The 20,548-nt window shown below is 43.4% G+C and overlaps 2 protein-coding genes across 2 annotated transcripts; both read left to right on the forward strand.

Annotated features, from left to right (window-relative positions):
• Positions 1 to 360: 360 nt before the first annotated feature.
• On the forward strand, positions 361 to 1,312 carry DEFA1 (defensin, alpha 1). The gene is given in 2 exon segments (NM_001166088.1): positions 361 to 535; positions 1,071 to 1,312. Coding segments are annotated over 2 exon segments (297 nt in total). The 3' UTR covers positions 1,193 to 1,312.
• Positions 1,313 to 10,397: 9,085 nt separating this feature from the next.
• On the forward strand, positions 10,398 to 11,333 carry DEFA12 (Paneth cell-specific alpha-defensin 12). Its single transcript, NM_001166071.1, is given in 2 exon segments — positions 10,398 to 10,569; positions 11,098 to 11,333. Coding segments are annotated over 2 exon segments (288 nt in total). The 3' UTR covers positions 11,214 to 11,333.
• The last annotated feature ends 9,215 nt before the right edge of the window (positions 11,334 to 20,548 follow it).

The following is a 20,548-nucleotide window of genomic DNA, read 5'->3' on the forward strand; positions in this document are numbered from 1 at the left end:
ACTTCTTAAATGAGAGCATTGTTTCTAGTCTTTTCTGAGCCCTAAAAGGTAAATAATCAAGCAGATGGAAAACAGAAAATAGATCAGGCTTGAAATCATCATCATAAACTTTAAACAAGAGAAAACACTAAACCCAGCCTTTTGTTTGACGAAAGCTATCTAAACAGAGGAACATCAGAGAGACTTGAGGGCACAGCGGCCTGGGCCCCATCCCCAGGCAAATGCCCCCCTTCTCTCACTGCGCTGTGTGTCTCTGAGCCTCCTCCTCTAAGACCTATAAATACAGGTGGCTTTGTGCTCCCCACTCATTCAGACTCCTGCTCTCCCATTCAGACCCTGACCTCCAGGTGACTCACAGCCATGAGGACCCTCACCCTCCTCACTGCACTTCTCCTCTTGGCCCTCCAGGTCCAGACTCAGAGTCTTGAAGAGACAGCCGACCAGGTTCCTGCCCAGGACCAGCCTGGGGCCGAGGCCCAGGACATAACCATCTCCTTTGCAGGGGATGAACGCTCTGCTCGAGAGGCTTCAAAATGTGAGACATCAGACAGCTTACTATGGGGGTCTGCAGTCCCAATGTACCACAAACTAGCCAGGAAATCATTAGAACTTGGAGATTTTTGGATTGAGAGGCTCTTCAAGGGCTCTTTGAGCACCAAAGGGTTTGAGTCCAACTTGGGCATGTGCAACACAACAGCCTCATCAGCAGAGACTAAAAGGCTGTTACAAGGGCCTCAGTATGTGGAGGCCAGGCTCAAACTGGGTGTGTGGAGGAGGTGGGGTGAGGAGTAGGTAACCCTGAGTTGAGAGGTGGGTGGTTGTGGAGGACACGAAATAAGCACGAACATAATAGACTAGGATCAGAAAAAAACTGTGATCCTCTGTTACCAACAAAGCCAGTAAGACTCCATGTGAATTATTATCAAAAAGGTGAATTCTTTCCACACGAACATGACTGGTATTATCTATTGTAAGTACACACATCGCCTCTTAGTATATCTCCATGAGGCTGGCTCTACCTTATCTCCCTTCTTCCTTCCCCTTTGCTGATCCTCCTCTTCCTTCTGTAGCCCTTATAGGAACAGCCTCCTGCACCTGCAGACGTGCCTGGATCTGCAGATGGGGTGAGCGCCACTCTGGGAAGTGTATAGACCAAAAAGGCTCCACATACAGGCTCTGCTGTCGTCGCTGAGCTTGTGGATTGAGACTCAGAGCAATGCGTGACTCCGCTTGATAACCTGGAAAGGGGTTTACTCTTTGTACCTTCTACCTTTTCATATTTCTTTCTCCAAAATAAACTTTAAGCATTAAACTTAGTGTGTTTGGCATTTTTCTTCTCCTTTCCTTTGCCTTTTCATATGGCATATTTCTATGATTCACTTGTGTAGAGAATTCTGTCCAAAATGGTCTTCCTTAAGTTTACTGCTCTTTCCATCACACTGCTGCACAACTGGAACAGGATATTGCAATAACAAAAACAGCAAAAGTGAAAATAATGATTCATTACAACAAGTTTATATCTATAAATTTGATCCATTCATAATGATACTCAAAAGTGGGAAGTGACATTGAAGAGTGCCGGAAGGTGTTGTCACTCACAGAAAAGTGGATCCAATAGGTTTTATTTACTTGTTTCTTAAATTTAAGAAGTGAACAGGCATTGATATCTATGAATATTTTCCTTATTTTAACCAAGAATGTTATGTATAGATATATTTTTTCCTAACCATATCAAAAACAGAGAGTGAAAAAGTGCTTCATGAGCTGCAAATCAGTAAAAAGTAATAATGCTACTATAACCAGAAAATATTAACCAACATCAGTGGTCTCAACTAAAGCCCACATAGAAATGGAGTCCAGAGTCTGGTCCGTCGAGGTGGTCATGTCCAGTGACCAGTGAGATACTGGTCCTGCTTTGGACATCAAAAGGTCTATAGGCCAAAGTCCAATGAGGGAATTGGTCTCAACTCTCCAACTCTTCAAAGATAATGAGTCTCCTAATTATAATAAGCCAATATTAATTTTAATAAAATTCTAGCAATAATTACTATGTTTACAGTAGTCTAATGAACTAAGTCAATACATCAGAATGACAAGACAATTTCTCATACACTTACTGTCACGCAAAAACTTAAAGAACACTTTATGTAGCAGAAAGGCAAGTCTCTAAACTCAAATTTTTTATAAAAGGCAGGATTTAAGAGTACCATGAAATGATAAAATAAAACATCTTTATTACACAACAAAGTCTTGGCCTGTTAAAACCAGAAGCTCAGGTATGAATCAATGTGGAGACAAGCAAGTGCCTTTCCATGGGAAGAGTCAGCTGTTTGACACCAGGATCTGCATCCTCATTGAGCCTCCTCTTGTGTCTGAGAAGATTACAAAAATCCTAGGTAGTAGAAATGTCAGACCAAAGGAGAAACAAGGTGAAATCCATGAGAACAGCGCTTTTCTAACAGTTTTGGTGGAATAGATGACCAAGTTTGTGATCCTTGCTCTTGCGTATGTTTACGCATTGTTGAAGGTGTTGGAAGTGTTGGAGAAGAATCAGGTATAATAAATGTATCAGCTCAATGTAGAATAGTTCAGATCATTTAAATGGTCACACTGGCATCAATATTTATACTCCAGAACAGGTTTTCAAATGCAGTGATCGAACATTAAACTCAATGCAGAGAAGAGTAAGATTTTTCTCTGTGCACAAAAGCCCTTCCTATAAGAGAAAATTGACCAACCCACTGCAGGCTGGTCCTGCTTCTTCTTCCCTGATCTCTGAGATCAGAGCTCTCTTCCCACCAGGAGACAGCAGAAGCTGAGTTCACTCCTTGCTTCTCCAGAATAGGAACTCTTTCTGCTCTTGCTATCCTGACGTAGGCCTAGGTGGTGCATCAGGTCACCTCCTCCAAAACTAGTAGACAAAAAGGAAGCAAAAGAAAACATGTGGCCTTAAGACAGAGGCCCCTCTTTCTACTGACAATGTCAGGCTGCCCTTTGAAGTTGGGTCCTTGGGTGAAGATACTCGTGCCTCACCGAGAGTTGTCAGGATGATGACACTGCCTTACTTTAAGTAAAATGAAGCCAGATCTGGAACCAAGTAAAGTACCAATCAACTCAAGCTGAGCAAACAACCAAGGAGGAACCACTGCCTCACAGCACAGCTCACACGGGTGCACTGGGACCTTAAATCAATATATTGGCTATTTCTTCTTCCCACTCAAGGGCACCCTGAGAATGCCATCCATTCTCAGGAGTCCCCAGATCAGACAGACATCAAAGTATCGTGTGGAAAGAGCAAGAGGATTTCACATGCCTCACCCACTCCACTCTGCCTCTGAGCCAGGGAATGACAGACTGTGTGCTGAGAATGTCTACAAGTGATTGATATTTGATTGGCCCATCTCCTAAGAGACATACATAAAGACAAGGACGGATCTGCCCCCAAGGTCATCCCAGCCTCCTCAGTGCTTTTGGAGGTCCTCATCTCCAGGCCCTCACAGCCATGATGATCCTTGCTGTCCTCACAGCTGTCCTGCTCTTGGTCCTCCAGACCCTGTTGCTGCCAATTACAGAGACAACTTATGAGGCTGCAGCCCAGGACGGACTTGGCAGACCATCAAGTTATTGCTGTCTCCTTGTGGAAGATAAAAGCTCAGCTCAAGAGGCTTCAGGTTAGAGATGTAAGCATCACTATTACAAGGAGGAACCAGGAGACTGTTCTGGTAACAAGATTGATACAACCAGTTATGACCCTCTTGGTTCCTTGTTTCTTTATCTGAAAACCAAAAGAGTTTGCCTTGATAGTCTATAAAGCATCTTCTTTTTCCATGGGCTTTGACTTCATGACATGTAGAAAAGTCCTTGAGAGCAGAGAGGAGCCATGGACAATATGAAATGGTCTAGCCTGGCTGTCCTCTAGCAGAACTTTACAGAAACGGTCAGAGCCTGCTTGGCCCATGGGCCGTAGTTTACTGACTCCTACACCAAAAATTAGTCTATTTCAGGAGATATCTGGATGCAGAGTAAAGGGCAAAATGGGCAAGTATATGCATGTGTATGGATGTGGTAGCAGCAAGAACAAGTGTCAGCATGGAGCTCAGATAGATAAGGCTGTGAGGGCTCGGGTCCTCGCTGGCAGGCATGGTCCATTTGAAACTCATGTGGTCTGATGAAATGAGCATTGCTGTGGCTCTAATCTGACCTATTGATGTGTCTACTCCAGCTCAAAATTGAACTTCTCCAATCCTCCCGGGGCCTGTGGTTGATGCTCTCTTTTCCTCAAGGCCAGGCAAGACTGTCCTGATATTGAGGAAGAAACCCGCCATCTCAAGAGCTCCGCTCCAGGGCCGGCACTGTCATCACAGTACTTGTCATCACAGGCACTGTTGTCCCTCAGTTTCTCCAACCAAGAAGCAAAAAGCCCAAGATCCAGATTGAAGGCCTGGAGACAACAGTCAGTATCTTCTGGGTCTGTCCCTCAGTTCTTTCCCTAATCCCAAATCTTCACAATAAGCCTCTATTCCTGCTTTTTGGATGTTTGATACATGTATCAGTTGGGACTAATGTAAATGCCAGCAACAGATTTCTGAGGAAAATTCTCTTCAACAAAATACTGGCTCTAAATACTTGGAGAATTCAAAGAGTGGTGCAGACCTCAGACATAGAGTGGTATAAGTGCACAAATGATACTGAAGTTCTACCTGTCTATCTATCCATCTATCAATTATTTGTCTGTCTATCTGGGTGTCTATGTATTTATCTCTCTATATATTCTCTGTCTGTCTATGTATCTGTTCTATATATCTATCTAACTAACCATCTTTCTTTCTGCTTTCATTAAATTCAACTTTACTTTCAAGAAGTCAATTCCTTGTATTAACACCATAATCACTGTTAGACCCTAATTCGGATGGTCCCAATACCTTCTTTCTCATGGAAAACCCACTATCTCCACCCCCACAGTGTGGGAGTGCTCCCCTGGAAGAGAACCCAATCACACACCTTACTCTAAGTCCTGGGGTTACATCTGACCCACTTGAAGCCTGTAACTAACATGAGGGTGATCTTGTCTCCGAAGATATGATAAGCAGAACAAAAATTGTATCACACTTACACAATGACATGTCCTGTTTTGTCATCTGGAAATATAGAGTAAGAAGTTAATTGAGCAAGATGTTGTCATAAATTAAAAGGAATTTGGCTGGGTACATGACCAACACATGCCCCAAACCCTCAAACAAAATCTGCCATTTTCATTCTCCTCAGTTTCTCTAAAGTTGCTGAAATTCTCTTAAAACCTCACAGCATCTAAAAACACACCTTCAGCCTCCAGTTTCCCCTCTGAGTCATTCTCCCTGTTCCCTAAGCAGGGGCTCTGTGCTTGCAGCAGCTTTGTTTCCTCAGATGGGGTCCCACCTGTGGGACATTGGGCATCCAAAAGCCTCTTTTCCTTTCTACTGCTCTGTCTCCTATAGTTCAGATCTGTATAATTTCTTTAACAACTTGACGAGTTTCCTGTGTATAAGTTATAATCCACTTTACTAGACAAAAGTCACCCCGTACTTCTTCAAAGACAGGCCCTTCCCTCCTGAGCTGAAGGTTAAGGTGCTGGAAAGCCATTAAGATTCATAGGAGCCATATGTCTAGATGAAAGGCATCTTCTCCACCAACGCATTAATTTTCCAAGGTTGCCACAAACATCCTTACAGCCACAGCTATGAGATCTACCCTGAGGTCATATCTGATGAGAATACTTTCATTTTGATCTTGCCCTGTGGCACTACTTTTTTATGAAATTTTGCCTCAAATGATTCAAGATGAGAAACAGCTTTATTTTCAAGCTTTTACTAACATCTCCATGAACCTCTCCCAGCTTCTACCATCAGGTCTTTGGATGAGGTTTCTGTCCATTGCTCAGTCCTTACAGTGATGCCACAGCTTTGAGGTTTTATTTCCAGTAGCGCCTCACTTCCAGGCACCAAAAAACAAGCCACACAAATTATCAACCTGAAATAACAGCCATTTCATTACATCTTACAATCTTCTGGGTCAGAAATTGGGCATGACTTGACTGGGAGAGTCTTCTGCATGTCTACTGGGGTCAATTGTTGGTCCGGCTGGAGGAGCAAAGATGGTATCAATCACATGCCCAGCCCAACGGCGGGCTGTTTGAACCATGAGGCTCAGCTGGGCCCCTCTCCTCCGTTAGTCTCAGGACCTCTCATGTGGTCTCCACAGGCAGGCAGGATTCTGCCACGGTGACTCAGAAGCCAGCAGATGTTTCTGTTCCTCTTAGTCATCAGGGAGGACAGTGATAGGAGGCAAAGAAAACCGTGATGTGAGGAGGTGTTTCAGATTGATTCGGCTTTAAATAAAGGAGATATTTCCGCTTCCTGTGCTGAGTACAGACATGAATAGAAAACCTTGTCTGATATGAAAAAGAATAGAATATGCTTTAGTGATGAAAGAAACGAATGTGTTTTCATGTGTTCAAGTGGACAAGGGAGTGAGAGAGAAGGGGAAGTCTACTCGGAAGAGAAAATGATAAGGAAAAGAATTGTTCAGAAACATGACAGGATAATTGTGCAAAATAACACTTCCCACATTGGTTTAAAAGTTTTGGTGACCTGAGAGATATGTACGAGATATATACTCTTCTGGATCCTATGGAAGGGAAGATGTTTTTGTCCCATGGATAAGAGTTCCCTACGTTGTTTTAACCCACAACAAATGAAATGATTTTCCTATTTGACTTTGGACAAACATCACAGAATCACCAATAGCTCCACAAAAACTGAGAATCCTGCTGGCTTAAGGGAAGTTAAAGGAGATGTCCCCACTGAGCCACATCTTCCCCATCAGCACTTTTCTGGGGTCTACTATGTGAGCCAGGTCATCATCACTCATTGTAACAGAGGACACGAAGAATATCCATCCAGCACTCTATGGCGTCATGAAAACCCACATTATGGATGCCACAGAAAAATCTTCCCAAAACATCATATTCATCACAGAGAGTCCATGTTGAAAGAAATACTTGCTGGCTCCTATCCTGCAACTCTACTGCACTCCCATTTTAAGGTGCCGCTAGCATAGTTCTGAACTACTTACATATCGTGAGATAATGGAGGAAAGAGTATAAATTTGGCTGGATTCAGAAGTCCTGGGTTCATGTGACAGCTCGATTTCTACTTACCCTCCTCCATCCTTAGGTCCTTGTCCTCAAATAAAGAGGTTTGTCTACAAGGTCTCCAAGAAGCTTGTCAGTCTTATATCTAGTCCAAACTCATTGCATTTCTCCATCCTCACAAGCTCCTCTCTGAGTCATCACTGTCTCCATGCTGCCATGTTCAATATTGTTGGCACTTTGCTTCACTCCATTCTCCAGACTGGAAATTGTTCTCTTGCCTCTCTCCTTCTCCACACCCTGTTCCTTCTTCCAGGACTTGAAGCATTTACTGTACCATGGTGTCATTTTACCTAAGTAATGCACTAAGTCTAAACACTTCTTGTATTGTGACCTTTTTTCAATTAGAACTCACCAATGCCGCAAACTGCTTGAGGTCTTTGTAAACAGAAGAACCGGGTTTCCAAAGCAGCTCTAATAAGCGCTTGCTGTTTACTCTTTGATACGTCATTAAAATCCTATGTGTCTCAATATCTTCTTATGCAAAATGAGAGTACTAATATATTCTTTCCATGCATTGTGGAATGAAGATAGCCTTGTGTGACTTCACAGAAGTGCTATTTATTGAGTAACTACTCTATGCTGGGTAGTGTTCTCAGGATACTCAAAAGTATTTACTGAACTAACTGTAGCTAATAGTTATTGATTACGAAATACTCTTCATCCACTCTGATAATTCCCACAGTAACCTTATTAATTAGACATTATTTTTAACCTTTTTTTTGTAGATGGGAAAATGAAGCTTAGAGAAGTTAAGTATTTTACTCAAAGATACAACAGATTAAGCAACAGTGTGATACCAAATCTCATAGACTTACTTTCCGTGCACTCTATCTTTCTGAATTCTAGAGTGCTGACTAATCTAAGTTGTTGGGGGTTATTTGTCTTCTGAGCCCAGAACCTGAAGGCTGCCGGTCATCAGATATCTGCTGGCTGATGATCTTGACCAGCTTTTATGGACTTTCCTTAGCATATGTCTTCGTAAATCCTCTCATATGGAATTTGATGTGTGATCCCTGGGACCTCATTTTTTTTTTATACTCTTCCACTTGCAAAAGAGAAGCTATTGCCAGAAATCATCAGCCAGAATTCACAAGTAAAATCATTGTTTAGTAAAAAGATTTAATTGTTCTCACAACATGGTGTTGGAAGTATTGTCTACCTGTCCATAGATTGGGCTGTCTGACAGTATAATGACTAGCAAAATAAACCCATCAAAGTCTCCAATACATGGTAGTAGAAAGAGAAACAAGTCCGCATCTTCAAGTCAGTGATCCATTTTAAGATTCAGCACTTCCTGTGGGGTAGCATGATGCTGAGTCTCTTGGAGCGGGAAGTAGATATAGCCCCACGGGTGCACAAGTCACTTGGGAGCAAGATCAGAGATAAAGAGGCATTGGAAATGGATGCTGTGTTTACATTGCAGTGCTTGTCTGCTTTCACCCACAAACACCAGGACGCAACAAACAGTGGCTTTAGAAAGAAAAAAGTGCATGTTTTCCAAGTAACAACAATCTGAAAGTGGGCGGTGCAGGAGGGGATGAGGTGGGTCAACTATGTCCTCAAGTCCCCAGTATCACGTGCACCTGCTCCAGCACCCATTTGGAGGAACTGCCCTCTTCATGATCAAAACACAGCTTCTGCACTTCCAAGTGCTCTGGCCATCCAATCAGAGAGAGGGAGGAAACAAAAAACGATCCCACAATAACAGAGATGAAACAAGAAGAACAATTTATTTTACTATTTAAAAAGCTACCCTTTCTAAGGCTTAGACTTTGTTGGTAAGAATTCTCATCAGGGGCCACTCTGATCTGCAAGAGAGTCTGCAACATGGCTTATTTTTAGTGAGCACATAGCTGACAAGGTCCTAGGCAGGAAGAAAGGATGATGGAAACCGGCTAATCCTAGGGCTTCTAAAACACACTCCATTGTGGATGGGGAGCATCCGGGCTGGTGTATTTCTGTGAGTGCTCTTGGGACAACCTCCATGGAGAACAATGGAGTAACACCTGTAAGTGTATAAGACATGTGCTTCAACCCAGCTTCTCCTTCTAGAAATTTGTCTAAAAGCTGTAGTCACTTATCAGCAAGATGTTATACAAAAAGATACTCAATGCAGCATTCCTTGTAACTGCAAAAGTTTAGAAACGACCAAATTGTAGCAATTTTACAATTTTTTATCAACAAGAAAATAGTTTAATGATGGCATAAAAAAGTTAGTATATAAAATAAATTAAAAATAATGATGGTGTTCTGTATGTGCTGATATAAAAGTGTTCAAGCTAGAGCATTAGGGGAGCAAAGCAAACTACCAAATAATGTGTTAACACTGGGGGTTTCCTGGAGAAGGCTGAGGGCTGGAGCAGGGAGAGGAGAGATGGCATTTTTCGCTCATTACCCCCCTACCTTATGAATTATGTTTCTTGTGTAGGAATTAAAATATTGTCAACTAAAAACACTCAAAGATTTCAGCAGGGCAATGTGGGGATATCATATTTTTTTATATTTCTCAAGGTGGAGAAGTGTAACTGGTGTACATTCTATGTGATGTGCTTAGATCACACCTGCTCCTTGAAATAAATCTGTCCTTTGGTTTTAGCCTGACCAACATGTGACCTGAAATCCCACTGAGCCCATTTCCCCTGAGCCTGCTCGTCATTGTCTTCTCCACATCCAGGAGCCTACTCAACCCAGAACCCCAAAAGGCTCCTTCTTAGGACAGTGATGCCCCTGAATCCTGTAACCCATTAACCCTCCACTCCACTGGGATCCAGGTCTTGCCCCAGGGTCTAGACCTCCAGAGATGAGCAGGACCCATCTTGAGGAAAAAAGAGGCATTTCCTCACTGAACAACTGGAATGAGAGCACTGTTTCTTGTCTTTCGTGAACATTAAAATGTAAACAATCAAGCATATGGGAAACAGGGAAGATAGCAGGCTCCTTATCATCATTATCAACTTGAAACAAGTGCACACACTAAACACACAGCCTCGTGCTTGATGAAAGCTGCTGAAACAGAGGAACATCAGAGAGGTTTGAGGGCACAGTGACCTGGGCCCCATCCCCAGGCAAATGCCCCCCTTATCTCATTGCACTGTTTGTCTCTCAGCCTCCTCCTCTCAGACCCATAAATACAGGTGACTCTGCACTCTCCACTCACTCAGGCTCCTGCTCTACCATCCAGACCCTGACCTCCAGGTGACCCACAGCCATGAGGACCCTCGCCCTCCTTGCTTCCCTTCTCCTCCTTGTCCTCCATGCCCAGGCTCAGAGCCTTGAAGAGAGAGCTGACCATGTTCCCGCCCAGGACCAGCCCGGGGCTGAGGTCCAGGACATGACCATCTCCTTTGCAGGGGACGAACCCTCTTCTCCATATGCTGCAGGTGAGAAACCAGCTGGCAGTATGTAGGGGTGTCTGCAGTCCCAGTGTACCACAAACTAGCCAGGACATCACTAGAAAATGAGGGCAGTGGTTTTCAAGACCTTTTGAGCCTAATAAGATTTGAGTCCTCAACATGGGCGTGTGCAACCCACTGGCTGCAGCTGCAGAGATTAAATAGGCTGCTATAAGGGCTTCAGAACATTGAGGCCAGGCTCAAAATGAGTGTGTGGATGAGTTGGGGTGAGGAGTAGATAACCCTGAGTTTGAGAGGTGGATTGTTACGAAGGGCAGGAAATAAGCAAGAACATGACAGATGAGGATCAGAGAAAAATTATGAACCCGCGTGATCAACACAAAGCCAGTAAGATTCTTGTGAGTTATGACAAAAAGGTGAATTCTCTCCACCCTAACATGCTTGGTAATGTTGACCATACATAGTCATGTCCCCTTTTAGTATATCTTTATGAGGTGGCTCTGCCTCTCCTCCCTCCCTCCTTTCTGTGGTGTCTGACACCCCTTCCTTCCACAGAACTTCAGGGAACACCCACCTGCCACTGCAGACCCTTCACCTGCTATTCTGGTGAGAGTCCCTCTGGGCATTGTGAAGGCAAGGGCTTCCAACGTAGGCGCTGCTGTCGTCGCTGACGTTGTGGATTGAGATCCACAGCAGTGAAGGATCCCATTTGATAACTTGGAAAAGGGTTTCTTTTTTATAACTTGTACCTTTTCTTATTTCTCTTTCCAAAATAAACTCTCAGCATTAAACTCGGTAGTTTTGGCATTTTTCTTCTATCTCATTTTTTTTGTTTTTGCCTTTCCACTTAACTTTTTTATGTGGTCACTTACATTGAGAATTCTGTCTTTGATGGTCTACCTTAAGTTAACTGGACTTTGTATCCCAGTGCTGCACAATTTCAGTCTCATACAGCAATAACAAAAACAGCAACATAAACATAATTAATTACAACAGTTTTAATTTCTAACATTCAATCCATCCATAATGATGTTCTAAAGAAGGAAGTGACTATGAAGTGTACCAAATGGTGTTGTTGACTCAAGGAAAGGTGAATCCAATGGGTTATGTTTATTTGTTCTTTAAATTTAAAAAGTGGGAAGGCATTGATATATATGGATACTTTTCTTACTTTAAGCAGATGTGTTAAGAACAGATATCTATTATTTTTCTGACTGTATCAACAAGATAGAGTGAACCAATGCTTCAGTGAGTCACAAACAAGGTAAAACGTGTGAACTTAGCAAAGACAGAATATAGTGATCAGCATTAGTGTCCTCATTTAACCCCCAGAGAGGAGGGGAGTCCACAAGCTGTTCATTAGTGGTGGTCATGCCCAGTGACCAGTGAAAAACTGGTCCCCGTTTAGACCCCAAAAGGTAAATTAGTCCAATGTCCAATGAAAGCATTGGTCTCAACTCTCCATCTCTTCAAAGACATTGTGTCTACTCCTTGTAACAAATCCATGCTAATTTTAATAAAATCCCGGCAGAAAATACTATGTGTCGAATAATGCTAATGAGCAAAGTCAATACATAATAATGATGAGACAATTGCTCATACACTTAGCTTTGTACAAAAACTTAAAGAACACTATTTGTCAGAAAGAAAAGTCTCTAAACTCACAATTTCTATTAAAGGCAGGGATTTAAGAGTACTGTGACATAGTAAAAGAAACCATTTTTGTTACAAAAAAATGTCTGTGCCTGATAATAACCAGATGCTTCATCTTGGACACACACCAAGCGCCTTTTCCTTGTGGAAAGTCAGACTAGTCACCCAGACCTGCACTGCTGGAGAAAATCAGGTGACCACACAAATCAATGGTATCTGTCTAAAGTACATGTAACAGTCCGATTTGCCAGAGAAACAGAACAAATAAGATGTGCATATACAGGTAGATTTATTTTAAGGAATTATCATTATGGAGGCTGGCACGTCCAAAACATGCAGAGTGGGCCATCAGGCTGGAGACCAATGGAAGAGTCAGTGCTGCAGTTGAAGCCTTAAGGCAGTGTGCAGCAGAATTCCTCCTAGCCCAGGAGAGGGCAGCGTTTGTCCTATTCAAGTCGTCAACTGATTGGGTGAGGACCACCCACTTCTTGGAGGGCAATCTGCTTTACTCAATGTCTACTGATTTAAATATTAATCACATGGACAAAATTCCTGACAGAAACGCCAAGAGTAATGGTTGGTCTGGTATCTGGACACTGGCCTAGCCAAGCTAGCACGTAATGGTAACCATCCCACTGGACCTTCAGTTTTCCTGGACAATCTTCTAAGTCTCCCAAACCCGACCTTGTTGCCATTCTTCAGAAGGGCTATATAGTATATTTTCTTTCCATCATATTTTCTATAACATTTTCTTTTCACATTTCATGAGCCTGAAACTTTAAATGCATCTTTTATCTACATGTAAATAGCATGTAATAGTGGGTTTGCATATGCTCTTGTTGATAAGCATCTGTAACTATGCAATTGATACCATCTTAGAACCAAGAAAATACAATTATGCTGGTTAATATCCATTACTCCCTTCACTGAGTCAGGCCTCACACTGACTGCCTCACCTGTCACACCATCAGGTTGGAGAGAGGTGATCATCAGATCTGAGACAGGAGGAAGGGAGACCCAGTACATGGTGACAAGTCTTTAGTCTTGGGTCTATTGACTCCAAATCCCATGGTCTCAAGATCTGGAAACCACCACCTCCAAACTGTTCAATATCTCCTACAGAGAAAGCTGACAAGTTGTAGCCCCAGAGGGACCAGGAACAGAAGACAAAGTTGCTGCCATTTCTTCCATGGAAAGAAAAACTCAGCACAAGAGGCTTCAAGTGAGAGATAACAGCATCACTTTTTAAGGAGGAACCAAGAGACTCTTTTCCAGTCTCAAATTGCACAACCAACCATGTTCCTGGGAGTATCTCATTTTATTTCCCAGGGCCTCAGTTTCTTCATCCAAACACTGAAAGTTTTGGCCTCAATGATCTCTATAGGAACTTCTTTTCCCACAGAATTTAGGTGACAACACATGCAGAGTAGTCTCTGAGGCTGGAGAGCAGCCATGGACAATGAGAAATGGACAAGGCAGGCTGCATTCCAACAGAACTTTACAGGAACAACTGGAGGGTCTCATTGGCTCACTGGCCATGGCTTAGTCACCCCTAGACTAGACCTTAGTCTATTTCAGGAAATACCAGGATACAGAGGGAAGGGCAAGAGGGGCAAGTCTGTGAATGTGTAAGGGTGTAGGGGTGGGGAGGACAAATGTGGTGAAAGCAGGAAGCTCGGATAGATAGGACTGTGAAGACTCATGTCCTCACTCGCAGGCATGGACCAGTTAGAACTCATGCGAGATCTGATGCAGTGAGCTTTGCTGTAGCTCTGATTGAACCTGCTGACACCCAAGATCTAACTAAAAACTTAACTTCTTCAAGATTCTCCCTCCATCCACCACCACCGGGCATGGGGCTGATGCTCCCTCTTCCTCCAGGCCAGGCAAGCATGTGTTGCTATTGCTGAAGAGGACCCTGCCCATCTCAGGAGCACCTCTCCAGGGCCTCCACTCTCAGTGGTTTCATCACAGGTGCTGTTGTTGCTCAGGTTCTTCAGCTGAGACAGAAAATGTTCAAGATCCAGATGAAAGGCCTGGAGGGACCAGTTGGTACCTCCTGTGTCTGTCCCTGAGCTCCTTTCCTCACCCCAAGTAAAGTCTTCACAACAAGCTTGCCTTTCTGCTTTTTGATGGTTGATGTGTGTATCAGTTGGGACTAATGTAAAATCCAGCCACAGATTTCTGACTAAAACTGTCTTAAACCAAATGCTGGGTGTAAATACTTGGGGAATTCAAAGAAGGATGTTGGTCTCAGACTCAAAACAGTATAAATGAACAAACAATACTGAAGGTCAGTGTGTTGATCTATCTCTCTATCTATGCATTCATTATCAGTTATCTTTCCATCTCTTCTCCCAGAGATGTGCACTGCCTGCCTCCTCCCCACTCATGCCCCTTACCTTGTTTTACTGCTCTCCATTGCTCTCAAAATCTTATGACCTTTTGGTATGAGATTTCTAAGGCTGCCGTAATAAAATCCCACAGACTGGGCGGCCTAAAGAACAGAAATTTATTCTCACAGTTCTGCAGGTTCAAACTTCACAATTCAGTGTTGCAGGGTTTGTTTCTCCTGAGGCCTCTCTCCTTGACTTGCAGACGGGCCTTACGGAAAGTCATGTCATGGTTGCCACCAAACCAGTCCTCAAGGTCACTCGCAGATCTTTTCTATTGTGTCTTGAAATCTGAGCCTTTCTTTACACCTGCCTGTCCAAAATGTGGGCCTGCCCTGGACAGCCACTAAGTGACCAGGTTCCTGCTACTTGCTGCTAGGGAACACAGATACTGACTGTATTTCCTGATGTCAGGATTTCCTGAATTCTCCAAGTCTGAGAATTGGCAGCATATTTATTTAGATGTTCTCTCTACAAACACTAGTGTCATATGTGAGTATCATCAACTTCTTCCTGCAATGTCGTGAAGCTCAGAGCACGCCCCAGGGAGAAGGTGCAGTAGGTGTGTAAGAAATGGCACCATAAACATTATTATCCCCCCAACTGGAGTACGCTGATTTCCCTCCAGACACATCCTAAGCCATGTAATGATTCATTTTCCCCTTCAAGGGTGGCACTGATTCTCACTTCTGTGAGATGTTATCCATGTGCACATGCCCAGAGCGGGTGGAGAAGCACATAGTGTGATTTGCATTCCTGAGCCGCCTCCACATGCCTCTGGGCATCGTCTCTGCCTTCTCTGGGCTGGGAGCCTCTGCAGTGCACCTTGAAACTGTGGAGGGGAGCTTTTGGCTTCTTTTATCTGCCCTTCCTGTAAAGCATGGGCTGCATGGGGAGAAGAGGAAGATCTATTTCCTTTTATGATACCAACGAGGGCATTCCTAGCTCCCTTCAGGGCCTCCCAAATTGGAATGAATGCAATGAGAGCTTCTTGGAGAAGGCCAAACTTGCCCATAACATAGATTTATGCTAAAACAAACAAACATGTCAGATGTTCTACTGAGGCTATATGGGTGAGATGAATGAGGAGCAGGAGAAAGGAGACATGCTCTTGGTGTCATGTGTCACAGAAGAGGGACATTGTACTTTCTGGAGCTGGAGGGCCCTGCATGGAAAATGAGTCTTCCCACCACACTGACACTTCGCTTGCTGGAACCAGACAGCATGCTTAAATAGATAGAGAGAGACAAAAGCAATCTGAACAAAACAGTTGGCTCAAATGACAATTAGGTCAGAAAATATGCCCTCAGGCCCTAGTTTATCCAGCCTTGATAAAGTTTGGTGCACCATTGACTAGTTTTATTGCTTAACTGAATTTTTAACTATTTTTGTCTGTTTATTAGAATTTTGAGGTGTTTTGCTGTTTTATTTCCCCTTTGCTCTTTGGTGTCTCATTTGTTATCAGTCAGTCTTTCCTGTCCTAGCTGTAGTAACTGCAAATTTTTAAAAAGATGCAAACCCAATATCCAATAAGAGAAAATGCAGTGGAGAAATCTCCATTGGTGACAACATAATGTTCATAGCACGATGTCACGTTGATTTAAATGTAATAAATAAATGCAGAACAGGGGCCAACGACTATAGGCAAAACTGTAGTTTTCTCAGAAGAACTGGGTTACAGATGATTCTGAGAATTCTCTCTTAATCTATATATTTGGATTTCATTTCTATGTTAAAAATAAATTGCTTTTGTAATAAGGAAAATAGAAGCGATAAAGCAGCAAATAGAAAAATAAAAAGAAGGCTCTGAAAAATATTGAGGATACATTAAATTTCTCAAATCCATTTTGATCACCTATGCCTGTTCTGGCAGTATTTTCATAGATTTCCAAATTTTGAAAATTGGATTAAAAAATTTCAGATAGTCAATTCATGAGAGCTTTTTTAACTAAACTGTACATACAATTTATCATTTTCCATGGTTCCTAAATCTCGTGTGGCTAGACATGGAGGTGTCTCAGACGAGTGGAGGGAGAAAGCGACTGAAGATGAAGCAGACACAGGAAGCCAACAGGCAGGGGGTCCTCATGGCTGGGAGCCTTCTGCGGGGGAGAGCACCCAGGAGGGAGACGGGAGCCTGGGCCTCCCTGGGGAGCGAGAGGCATCCAGCCCTGTGTGGATACAAGTCTGAGGGCAGCAGGAGCAGAGGGTGGTCAACAGCGGAGACGGCTCCACCCTGAACTGTGATGTCTGCATGCTGCTGGGCTAGTCGTTTGATGGCCAGACCTTTGATGACTCTCTGATCCAGCGGCTCCACTCCAACACCTGCTGTTCATATTGACAAAGACCCATATTGCCCTCCCTGCTCCCCATCTGCTTGACAGTCACCAGCAGTAACAGGAACCTCTCAACATCATCTGCTCTCTGGAATAGCCTGGGACACAAAACCTTTCTCCCAAACCAGATCTGTTGACGTCTTAAGACACTGGGTATCTTCTTCAGGGTACTTCCCTTGCACCATACTTCTCGGCATGATCAAGTTCATTCCCGTGTTAAATTCTCAACTCCTGTTTCAGGCGAATTCATCACCTCTCTGTGCAGGTTTCCGTGGTGTGGATGTGTGCACTGTGTTTGTCCTGGTCTTGAAGATAGGAGAACAGGATCAGACTCAGAGTGAAGACGAGAAAAACGTCTCCTCAGCCTCTATTGGAAATGGCAGCAAGTTTGAAGTCAAAAGACAATAGAACATGTTGACTTGATGCAGTAAGAAAAGAAAAAGGAAAAGGGAAGTGTTTTCTTCCAAATTACTATGTATGAACACATTAAAAATCTACAATAATTTCCCATAATGTCGGTAGAATTTTCTAGAAATACTTCTCCCAGAAAGAAGCCTAGGGAAAGGATACTGGAGGGCAGGGTCCCCCTGGACTCCAGGCTAAGCAGTGAGCTGTTGGAGTGGGGCCAAGACCCAGCAGACAAATGGGCTCCCAGGCATGTTCTGGTTCAAGGCAATGCTGAGCTCTGCCTGTAACTCTGGGGCTTAGATGCGAGTTTTTAAACCAGCCAGGCTGTTTCCAGATTTTCCACTCACGCAAGTGATTTTGGGGCTAAGGAAGGATGAAGAAAAGCTGAAGACAAAATTCCTCCAATGAATGAGGACACTGGGTAATCATGCACCTGCCAGAATCCACGCAGAACGGGGAAAACTGGAGCAAAGTTTTCCCAAATTGCCCTGCAGTCCTCTCTATAGATTCAGAGAGAAAATGCCAGAAGGATGCTGATTGCGAAGGAATAGTGGAACTCCACATGCTAAGCTCAGGAATGTTCCATGAGAGAGAGAAAGGCAGGGCGAACAGAGAGGAGATTAAACCTGGTGCTACACAGCTCCCAGGCAGAGCGAGGACTGCACAGTGGAAGCTAAAGTCGTCGATGTGGGAAATTCAGTCCAAGGTCATCCAGTTCATTTGCTAATACACATGGGTGTTGCAGATGTGTTTTTAGAACTTACGTTACACCAAGCACTATCCTAAGTGCTTAGGATGTATCATTTGATATGATCGTGTGATCATGATGAAAATCACAAAATGACAATAAGAGCATTTATGGAGATTTACCATGTGCTAGGCTCTAAGCGCTTTGCATGGCTTTATCGTTTTATCCTCACAACAACCCAATGAAGATGAAGAAATTGAGGGGCAGGAAGGTACCTTCCCAGATGCACACAAAGGCCTAGGCAGAGGGGTCCCTGCCCTCCGGGGCTCTCCATCAGCGAGTGTGGACAGAAAAGAAACAAGAAGCAGGCTGGGCTAATGGCCTTTCTGACAGTTTGCTGGCATTTTCTTCTAGTTCTGATTCCTGACTTTTTCTTTCTTTCTTTCTTTTATGTTTTTTTAAAGATTGGCACCTGAGCTAATAACTGTTATCAATCTTCTTCTTCAGTTTTTTATTTCCCTGCTCTTTTTTTTCTCCCCAAATCCCCCCAGTACATAGTTGTATATTTTAGTTGTGGATCCCTCTAGTTGTGGCAGGTGTGATGCCACCTCAACATGGCCTAATGAGCAGTGCCATGTCCGCGCCCAGGATGAGAACCCTGGGCCACTGAAGTGAAGCATGCGAACTTAACCATTTGGCCACGGGGGTGGCCCCATCTTTCTTAATTACAAAGACTAAATTGTCTTCTTCCTCCCTTCTATTGTGTCGATTTTGTTCATTATTCTATTGAGACATCCTTCCAGTGACAAACATTACATCTTTTAAACATATACTTAAATGAGTAATTCCCTATGAATACTGAGTTGGTCATTATCCATGATTCCCATCTTCTCTTCATTCTTGACCAATTCCCACATCATGTTGAATTTCCTGGGAATTTTGATTCCAAATGGTAATTTATTTTCTGTGTTTAAAAATCTTGTCTTAAAACAGCCTTAAGATGTACAGTCTTATCAATCATTTATGGAAAATTAATTAAAACAGACTAGAAATCAGTTGTCCTGAGTCTTTTGTATTCAACTCTGTTTCGTTACTCTTATGTCTTCTCACTTGGATCCCTTTATCTCTTATTGGAGTGTGTTCTTGAGGAAGAACTTTCCAAAGGGATTCAAGTATAGCAATTTCCTGAGTCTGGAATATCCAAAAACAAGCCAGTTGTCCCTATAAATGGTATTATATATTACTTCAGCATAGAATTCTACATGCAACTTATTTTCCCTCAGAAATGTGAAAATTCAATCTAATGTCCTATGTAGCAAGTAAGAAATCCCATATGTGTCTGATTATTGCCCTTCATTAGCCACTTATTCAGATGTTTTTTTAAGATTGTCACCTGAGCTAACAACTGTTGCTAATCTTCTTCTTCTTTTTTTTTTTCTCCCCAAAGCCCCCCAGTACATAGTTGCATATTCTAGCTATGACTGCCTCTGGTTGTGCTATTTGGGACACTGCTTCAGCGTGGCCTGAGGAGCAGTGCCATGTCCGCACCCAGGACACGAACTGGTGAAACCCTGGGCGGCAGAAGTGGAGCTTATGAACTTAAGCACTCAGCCACAGGGCCGGCCCCTTATTCAGATGCTTTTGCCAGCATCTCTTGATGTCTTAGATGCCCTATAACAAACAAGCACACATTTTCCCTGGTAAATATTTAGGCAGATGAGAAACAGAGAAGGCTATCATGTTCCTATCAGACATCCATCATGACATATGGAAAACAAACATGGACACCATGAAAATAGATGCATGCTGAGGGAGGGGCAGCTAGATCAGAAGAACATCAAAGTGACTCTGAGGGTGACAGGAGGATCTTAGGCCACCTCACCCTCACCTGGTCACACATTCAGGGCAACACCTTCTTTCCTCCAATCCTTCTCCTTTAAATACAGGGAACTCTGGGCTCCGCAATCACTCAGGCTCCTGCTCTCCCATCAGACCCTGGCCTCAGTCAGGTGACTGACGGCCATGAGGACCCTCGCCCTCCTTGCTACTCTTCTCCTCTTGGTCTTCCAGGCCCAGGCTAAGCCCCTGGGAGAGAGAGATGACCAGCTTCCTGCCCAGGACGAGCCTGGGGCCAAGGTTCCGGGCATGATCATCTCCTTTGAGGGGGATGAACGTGCCACTCAACAGGCTTCAGGTGAGAGTCCAGCCAGCATGCTGTTGGGATCTGCAGGCTCATTAGAAGGACTTGTCAGGACACAGAAGCCAGGCTCAAATTGGGTGTGTGGATGAAGTGGGGTGAGGAGTAGGTAACTTTGAATTTGAGAGGTGGATTGCCAGGGGAGGAGGAAATAACATGTTCATGACAGAGTAAGATCAGAGAAAAATTATGATCCCGCATGACCAAATTATAGTCAGTAAGATTTCTTACGATTTATGACAAACAGGTGAATTCTTTCCACCCGTACATGACTAGTATTGTCTACTGTAAGTGGACACGTTGCCTCTTACCATATCTCCATGAGGTTGTC

This window comes from Equus caballus, chromosome 27 (genome assembly GCF_041296265.1).
Source record: "Equus caballus isolate H_3958 breed thoroughbred chromosome 27, TB-T2T, whole genome shotgun sequence".
NCBI lineage: Eukaryota > Metazoa > Chordata > Mammalia > Perissodactyla > Equidae > Equus > Equus caballus.